This window comes from Engystomops pustulosus, chromosome 4 (assembly GCF_040894005.1).
Source record: "Engystomops pustulosus chromosome 4, aEngPut4.maternal, whole genome shotgun sequence".
Classification (NCBI taxonomy): domain Eukaryota; kingdom Metazoa; phylum Chordata; class Amphibia; order Anura; family Leptodactylidae; genus Engystomops; species Engystomops pustulosus.
Window position 1 is genome coordinate 151353374 of NC_092414.1, and position 9124 is coordinate 151362497.

Consider the following 9124-nt stretch of genomic DNA (forward strand, 5'->3'; position numbering starts at 1 on the left):
CAATCCTCTTGGTCAACCCTCTTAACGTAATTTTTTACACTTGTATCAGTTCTTCTAGTCAGGTGTCAGCTATTTACAGGGGTGGGGGACCTATTAATGTATTGTTGTCGATGACCAATACCCACTGTGATCTGTGCACGTCAACCTAGAACAAGTTGCTCTATACCTCTATATTTGCAATGTTTCAAAACTGCAGAACATACAGGGTACCAGTTTCTAAGATGTCAAGGTGTATGGTAACAGCATGAAAAGACAAAAACCAGAGAGTGGATTGTCGCCACTCGGTCACTAAGTTGTCAAAAAACCATTGTACTATAAGTTACCAAAGTATGATTTATGTAAAGTCTCGGAGGGTTTTTTCTTCCAGATAGGTTTTCCTTAATTAAGTTCCATAACGTGTAGGTAACTTATAGCATTAAGTCAATTCAATCAGACACTAAGAGAGCACCAACACAATATATCTCACTGTTCATTTCAAACAACTTGTTCTCAAGGTGGCCGATAGCTCCCATAGGCGAATAATGTCAATGCTCAGTCGTAACCTTAGCCAAGGTAAGAAACACTGGCGATCAAAGAAGGAATCAATTTCATCTTACCCGCACTGTGGGAGTAGAGGCTTCACTCGTGGTCCATTCTCCTTCTAGTGAAGGGACTTGAGGCTCGTCGCACTACTCTCCGTTTCCAGTGTCTTCCGGCAGCATAGTCCTGGATTCTCCAATGCTCCGATACTCCACGTGGCAGGTTACCAAGGTGATGGATGGAAACATACACTGTTGGGCTCTGCTCCGACTCGGCAATATTGCTGGTGCTGCATTTAGCATCCCATGGGAGCTTTAGTAAGGGCAAACAGCTCCAGTTTGTTCTGAGCACCGGGTTATATGGCTCTGAGCACTTTGCTCTATGTCCCCCTGCGGTTTTAGTGCGAGGGACTCAGTGGTGCTCTCATAGTGTTGGGATCAGGAGCCTTATCCAGGGGACGCCACACACACACCTCCTGGAGGTCTTAGGCTAGAGGAGGGGGCGGTACGGCAATGTCGCCACGCACGCAGGTCACGTCATGAAGCAAAACCATGTTTAGCTAAAAGAAGGGTGTCAGCCTAGTTATTAGAGCTCTATAGAAACCGGTCACTGACTGTATACGTGCAAATGTGGTGACAGGTTCCCTTTAAGTTTAGCAATGGTTTTCGGAAATGTAATTTGAGGTATACTGGTGAATCACCTTACATCCTCGCAATACCACACAAAAAAAAAAAAAAAAAACCCTGAAGTAAAGTAGTCAACTCCCTCTTTCTGCATTAAAAAGACAGGATTCTTTGGAATTTGCTGTGGTTGCAAGCAAGGATAGGCCTCTTACAATAGAGCTTACAACTGCAGCCTTCACCCAGAACTGGCTGGCCATTTTCCATCAAAAGACTGTTTCCATCAAAAATCTGCCATTGGAACTTGCCATAAGAGCACTCTTACACTTGCAGATTTCTATCCGATTGAACCAAAAACCGGCCAAACTAATGGTGGAAATAAGTTGATTAGGATTCCTGGCAGATGTGGATTTAAGAATAATCTGAAATCCCTAAAAATGTGTCATATGTGAGAAATCTCTGAAGACAACATGATAGGAAATTAAAAATTTGAGTCGAATCAATCCATGGCCCAAGTGCATAACTTTACATTTCTCCACCCATTCCTCAAGTTTTCACAAATCCCTCTGTAATGCTAAGCTATCAGCCTCAGCATTAATCACAATTAACATTAATATTGAAAGCTGACTGTAAACCCAGCACCAAGACCCCCTCTGATCAGCAAGTCAGGCCCTATCCCATGGAACAGGCCCTAAGTTTTCTTTGTGGGAAAACCCCTTTAATGACAACCCTCTGCTTTCTATAAACCAACTGCTTACCAAACACACAGATTATTTTTTCCTAGTCCCATTTTGTGTAACCAACTTTTTAATGCAGCACTGTATCAAATGCCTTGGAAAACTCCAGATATACAACAGCCTCCACCAGGTCCAGTCTGGAATTTACTCCTAGAGCCAATCAAATAAGTCTGACAGGACTGATTCCTCATAAACAGATGCTGGGCAATAAGGTTATGTACTGTGAGATACTCAAGGATAACATCTAAAAAAACCCTTAAATATTTTCACACAGATGTTAGACTCACAGGTCTGTAGTTTCCAGGATCACTTTTTGTATATTGGTAACATTTGCTATGCACCAGTCCTATGAGCCAGAACCAGTCCTCAGGGAATCTTCAAATAGTAAAAAATGGTTTGTCTATCACAGTACATAGTTTATGCAGTACCCAGGTGTATATACACAGACACCATCTGAGCCTGGTGATTTGTCCATTTGTGGTTGTAAGGCGGTGATGTAAACCTTTCTGGGTTAAACTGTTGACATTCAAAGAATTTACATTAATCCTCATAGACTTCCAACAATGGATTTTCCTGCATAAAGAGCTGCAAAGGCAACATTCAATAGACCCTTTCCTCATATCCCTCCACAAAACATACCAAAAGCAGTTGGGAGTGATTTCTATGTATATATAAAAATTGCACCTGAGCTTTAGACATAGATATTTCTGAATGCCATGAATATAAAGTTAGGGTTTGTAGAATCCAGGACAATACCACCTTGGGCATAGGTGGTGCCACCTGTGATGTACAAGATGTGGTGAGGCAAGAGTTAAACCAACATATGCAGTTGTAAGACAGTCTTACAGTCTGAGGTTTGGTAGGCTGTTGAAAGAAGCCTGCCTAGCATATCCCCATAGTACCAAATAATAAACCACAGGTCTTAAAAAAGGACTTTATTTAAAATGTATGTTAAAGCAGTTGCTCAAAGATTGGATTATAAAAACATAAAACAGTATTTACAGTCAGCAGCATTAACACCTGAGGTGGCAGTGTTCTAAAAGTGCAAATAGTGGCGGTCCCCTGCTGATCAGTCTTAGGATGTAAGACTTGCTGCCAAGTCTGTAATAACTGGTGACATCAGTTGAGGAATGTTACTGATCTTCATTAGCTTGCTGCTGGCATATTTGTTTCTGACAGCCTGAAAACAAGACATACATTAGTTCCAAGCCAAGTTTTAACCATCAGATCTATGCTCTTTGTAGGAAGACATACCACATGCTTTGTCAGGTTCTTGTTGACTTTGGTAACATTCTTAGCCATGTGCTTCATCACCAGACACAAGTCCTCCTCAGTGTATCCAGTGTAGTGTTGCTGTGTGGCTCCCTGAAAAGCAAGCAGTAAGTCATATTACCTAGAAAACAACTGTAGAGGCTGCAAGCTAGAAGTTAGCCACTTACCCAGCTGTCCTGACCAAGGACCTTTTGTGCCAGACAGAGGGCTGCCGATGCAATTTCAGAAGGTCTGAAATGTACCATATCATAGTCCATGAGAGAAAGTTCCATCAGATATTTTGCAAGTGTGTGTTGTTCTGCATCAGCCTGTGATAAAACAGATGAGACCTTAAGACTTTAGTCATTCAGGAACCATTTCTAAGGTTACATTCACACGGCTGGGAGGGCATATTGACATCCACTGAGGATGAAGAGGTGACCCCCTCTTCCTGTGCACAGCTGTTCCCTATGGAGGGAAAGATCAGCCACATACAATTCCCCACAGATGGGTGTGTGAATGAGCCCTAATAGCATAGAAAATGTGATACTATGTTGCCTTCTCATTCAGCTCCTGGAAACTTACACTGCCACATTTTGATGCTCGTCTCAGAAAGTGGAGTGGCAGAGGACGTCCCAAATCAAAATTCAGCTCCCGCAACATAAGAATTTCCATTTCTCTAATCTGGGATGCACTATAAGCATTATCTGTGATGTAGACAAAGTCTGCAACCTCTGGGGTGTACATTTCTTCATACTTAGAAGCCAAGAGAAGTGCAGTCACTCCAACCAACTGAAGCTTTGAACGAGAAACAAGCTGGACCTATTTAGAGACATGAAAATTAGATTCCACAAAATAAAAAACCTATACAACCTACACACAACTAACACTTGCCTGTAGAAATCTATCCATGATGGCAATGCCCATGTAAAGAGTCTCCTGAAGCAGCTGGAACCTGGAATGAACTTGGACTAGCCAGTCTACCAGGATTGCCCTCATTCGTTCATTGACCTCCTTTCCTTCCAGGTGCCTTTGTTTTATTGACTGTTGAAGCTGAATACAAAAAGACAGTAAAGAAGGTGGGATACTTTAAGAGCAATACAATGTCCTGAGACCACTGGCAAGTCAATGATGTGTCTGAATGGGTACTTTAGGTGAATACTAAACAATGCTGGAGGGATCTAGAGCCTGAAGTTTGTGTAGCAAACTCATTATCCAAAAGTTGAAGCCAAGTTACCTCTAGTTGTTTCAGATAGTTGTAGATATCCATTACATATTCACTGCACAGTTGTGGGTTTTCACCATCTTCAGCATCAATATCTTCCACACTGTTCAGGGCTTCAGAGAAAGCCTGACAGAGTTCCTCTTCCTCCTTCATTGACACATCCATAGGAACTGGAGAGGATTCCTTCAATTCAAAGCGTAGAGTTGTTCAACTAGAAACATCTTCACACAGAGCAGAACTGTCACCAACCCCCAAGTGTAAAAGTGCATTCCCACATTTGACTAAAAACTGCAGTGTAATTAGTTTTGATGTTTCTTATCACAGGTGAATCAACTTTATTGAACAGGTCACCTGCTCTGTTAATATCTCACATCAAAACAGACTGGACTGCAGTTTTAGCTGCAACATGTGAATACATGCCAATAGCAGCTTAAATTCAGGAGACACAAGTTCCACTCCTTACTTAAATAGGTATTAGATCTAAACACCCCAGGAGACTTTGTAACCAATAATTGTGCACTTTATACCAAAGGGTTTTTGTGCTGCTAAAAAACCTGCCAGACATTGATTTAACACATTAAAGTTGACTAATTAAAACACATTATTTGTGATTGGCCACCACAGCCAGAAACCTACTTTTACTGGAGCTTCAATTACAGTCACCTTCACAGGGACAGCCTTTGGTTTCAGGTTGACATTTGCCACTTTTGTTGTTGCAGGTTTAGTTGTCTTCAGTGCTGCATCAGTGGCCTGTCAAGATAAGTACAATATTTGTTAAAACTACAAGCTTATTGCAAATATCAGTTTTCAAATGACAGCAGTATAAACTGCCTACACAAGTTAAACCTATAGCAGAATCCCCAACCCATTAATAGCAGATATTCACAATAGAAACTGCCGAATACAATACATCCTGCTGCTAGAACGCCAGACTACTCATAATGTGCATGGCCAGGCTGTTTTAGGTTTTATAACAGCATGTCTGGGTCTCTAAAAATGCCTAATGTGCAGTACCATCCCACTTAGCCATGTGTGCATGACAAATGCTTACTAGCCATAAGCTACATAACCTTTATGGCCATCGAACATATACCCATCCAGTACACAAACTTGCTAGAGACTATAGTGCAATAAACATGTAGTCATAAGCTGGCATGCACTACAAAAGGGAAAGTTTGTGGCCCATTACTGCCAGGAGAAGATGGGAGCGGTGTGTGCCACTCCCCATTTGCTGAGCATGTAGACATGGTGGGCTCACTGCTCAGAGACCATGCACAATAGACTTCTATTGGGACCACTAGCTTGCTGCAGTATGCAGACAACTATAGCCAAGGTACATGTATGACTACACAATACATACTTTTGCTGCAGGTTGCTTTCCTCGCACTGTCACCTTATTTCCAATCTCTCCCAGGGCAGCCCTCTTAACATTCAACTGGGATTTCACCCTCATCGCTCCAGTGATAGCATTGTCAGCCTCATGAGAATTCTAGAAAAAAAAAAAAGTTAAGCACCAGTTATATTTCAGGTCCAAAAGATCTGGAAGAAAGTAGTTAAGAAAGCTCTAGGGATAGAAATAACTAGATGCCAGGAGGTAGCATATACTATTCAACTAAATGTTGAAAGATACTGTGCCACTTCACTAGATCACTAAAAGGGCTCACCAGGAAGAACTCTTCTACTTTGTGCTGGAAAAAAATACAAGTTGAAGCTTGCAGTCATTGGTAATATAATTACAAACCTCAGTTTGAAGAAACTCTACCATAAGGGCCAGTTCACTGACAACTTGCACCCACTCACACCCAGTACAGCATTAGTTTCAATATGCATCAGGAGTGGTACAAGGGGAATGGTGGGAGTGCCAGGCAGAAGTTGTTTAGAGGCAAACATACTCTGCTCCAGCAAGGGCACAGTAGCCACCCACAATATCAACCTGTATATTTTGAAAGGACATCCACCAGGATAAAGGATTGTAAAACAAGTACACTTACATGCTGGTGTGCAGTCCCTCTGGCAGTATCTGCTCTTTTAGCTCATGTCCGGGTTTTTACAAAACAGCCTTGTAAGTTTGAGCCCAAGTGGCTGCATAGATGTTTATGGAGCTCCTCAGGCTCATTTGCACAACTTCTAAAGCCCTTTTCTTTTTTTTACCAGGGAATAACCTAAAAGAGCAGCTGCTGTCAGAGGGCACACACCAGTACATCAATGTGCTTGGTTTATAACCCTTGATTCTGGTGGTAGATGCACTTTAAACTCTTGGACAACCCCTTTAACACATTGCCTAACAAATTCACTCAACATCTTGGGTGGTGGGATCCATCATAGATACTAAGTTGAGTGAACACTTTGGACCTGTCACTTGTGCACAGTGCAAGTTTAAAGCCATTGCACACATTTACAGGCCCAAACTAAGAGTCACCAACTGCAGACATGAGAGATTCTCTGTCCAGCACAGGCCCATTAAACTGCAGGTCTGGGAAATACAACTTGTATGTGGGTAATGTGCTTACCAGAGGCTAGAAGCTGTAGTTACAAGCAGATCAGGATGGGGTCTGTCCCCTACTAGTTACACCTGTCAGCTACAGGACATCAATACTAATAACCATTAAAAGGGACAGGTCTCATGTTTACACTGGCCCCTGCACACAGGATCAGACGTAACCTGCTGAGCAGTAAGGGCCTAACCACAAGTGCAGGGGTGCCCGGGCCCTGATGGGTGGAAGGACAGGGCATGTCAGGCCGCTCCCCCAGAGCACAGCAGGTCCGGGGCAGGGACACGGGGCTGTAATCACCTGCATATGGCGGGGATATAACATCCATGATACAAGGACTAGGAGATGCCGCTACTCAGGACGCGGAAGCTGGAGGTTCCCTGTAGGCCTATGGGAAGCATCCGGCACAACACGGAGCCACAGGCGGCACTTACCTCAACAGCGCGGCGACTGGCCATTGCAGCGGAGAGACGCTAAACCACAAGCTAAAAACAAATCACTAACGACCACCGCGGCCTAAGACTCCACAGGACACAGCTGCTTCTGAAACACACAGCGCCGGCGGAATTTTAAATATTGCTCCTTGTTTTCTGATTGGCACGAACTTTTGTAAATGCTCCCTTCCTATTGGTTTATCAAGTTCAGTACAACGGAACGAGCAGCCATAGCAACCTATGGGGTGGCTCTCCGATGGGCACGTGACCCATTCCAAGCTGCCGTCATTGCTGGATGACGTTACTACGCTCCTGATCCACAGCTGTGGAAAACCGACAAGATTCCAAATCTCGTGAGAGAGGAAAAACAGCAGAGCATCATGGGAAATGCTTCTACGTCACGCTCTGGCTTCTCCGAGGGAAACAAATTCCGGCCTGTAGTGCGACTGCGCGGCTGGAAACCTTTGTGCTGCGTTATTTAGACTACAACATTTTTTTCCTTTGGAGAGACCAGTTTTTATATCATGTTTATAATTAACACCATCATAAACAAACTATAGAGGGACAGATAAGGGCCAGTTCACATTTGGGTTCAGAGCAGAGATTTCATTTTTCTACAGCTGTTTATTAAATTAAAGCTGTGCTCTGATTGGTTTCCATGGGGAACTGGAACACTTTTACCTCAGACCATAATAATAAGTCTCCCCCAAAGTGTGCGTACGGTCACCGCTTTGGTTTCTGACTAGCTATCAGTAATAAGGCATGGACCTTTTTATGTCCTGAACGTCACAAATGTGCGCAGCAGCCAGAGAATTTGCTGCAGCAATGGCCATTGTAATAATAGAGGACGGAGCCAACTGTGTCCGACAGGTTAGGCCGCGGTCACATGTACCGCTAGACGTCCGTTCATAACGCGACGCTAGCGCACAGGGGGAGGTCCTCGGCCCAAACACACATGCGTTTCCAGAGAAACGCATGCGATCGGCTTAGCAATCGCATGCGTTTCCCTGGAAACGCATGTGCATTCGGGCCGAGGACCTCCCCCTGTGCGCTAGCGGCGCTTTATGACGGACGCCTAGCAGTACGTGTGACCGCGGCTTCATCAGCAGCCGAACTTCCATAGGAGGAGAGCCGTGACTCGGCAGGCTTCTGAGGGAAGATTTCTATTCTGCTAGACCAATTTTTTTTTGGTCTACATTCTGACACTTTCCAGCTCAAAAACAAATGTAGAAGACACGTGTTAATTGTGTCAAAGTTTCCACACCGTGAAAATAACACCCCTTTTCGGAGCAGATTGAGGGTGCATTCACGCCATGCGTCGCATCGTGTGTTGCGTTTTTGGCTCATTCCACTGGCTTCAGCCTTGATCTCAGGGGTTTCTATTGTACTGATACCTCAGGGGCACCCCAACATCAGTCTAGTGAAAAGGGTGCTCCAAAAGCAAAATTTTGCTCCTTCCCTTCTCAGCCCTGCTATGTGCCCATCCTGTAAATTTTTGGCACATGTGTGGTATTTCCGTACTCGGGACAACCCACAGAATGATTTTTGGGGTGATTGTCTAAAGTGACATGAGTTGGGCACAATATATTAGGCACTAAAATGACATTTTTGAGATAAAAACACAATTTTTGCTCTGCACCATTTACTTTGCATTAGATTTTGGCTAGCATGTTCGCTGTAAAATGCTCAACCCCAGATAAATTTTTTGAGGGGTCTAGTTTCCTAAATGGTAACATCTTTGGGGGCTTTCTATTGTACTGTTACTTCAATACACTGTGGCACCACAAAACATTTGCAGTCAAATTGGCCTTCCAAAAACCCAATGGTACGAACTCTGTTCTGGACA

General features: G+C 43.6%; 1 protein-coding gene across 1 annotated transcript; it reads right to left on the reverse strand.

Moving 5' to 3' along the window:
* Positions 1-2796: 2796 nt before the first annotated feature.
* Positions 2797-7435, reverse strand: CCNB2 (cyclin B2). The gene is made up of 9 exons (XM_072148100.1): positions 7279-7435; positions 5713-5841; positions 4989-5102; positions 4365-4535; positions 4022-4180; positions 3713-3949; positions 3316-3456; positions 3131-3241; positions 2797-3056 (listed from the first exon to the last, which is right to left on the reverse strand). The coding sequence occupies exons 1-9, from the start codon at positions 7300-7302 to the stop codon at positions 2952-2954; spliced, it is 1191 nt and encodes a 396-aa protein (XP_072004201.1). The 5' UTR covers positions 7303-7435; the 3' UTR covers positions 2797-2951.
* Between the last annotated feature and the right edge of the window lie 1689 nt (positions 7436-9124).

Coding starts and splice junctions, on each gene's coding strand:
- CCNB2 (XM_072148100.1), bottom strand. CDS start 7,302: ATGGCCAGTCGCCGCGCTGTTGAG. Junction 5,103..5,712: donor GAAAGCAACCTGCAGCAAAA/GTATGTATTGTG, acceptor TTATCTTGACAG/GCCACTGATGCAGCACTGAA. Junction 3,242..3,315: donor TCCTTGGTCAGGACAGCTGG/GTAAGTGGCTAA, acceptor CTTGCTTTTCAG/GGAGCCACACAGCAACACTA.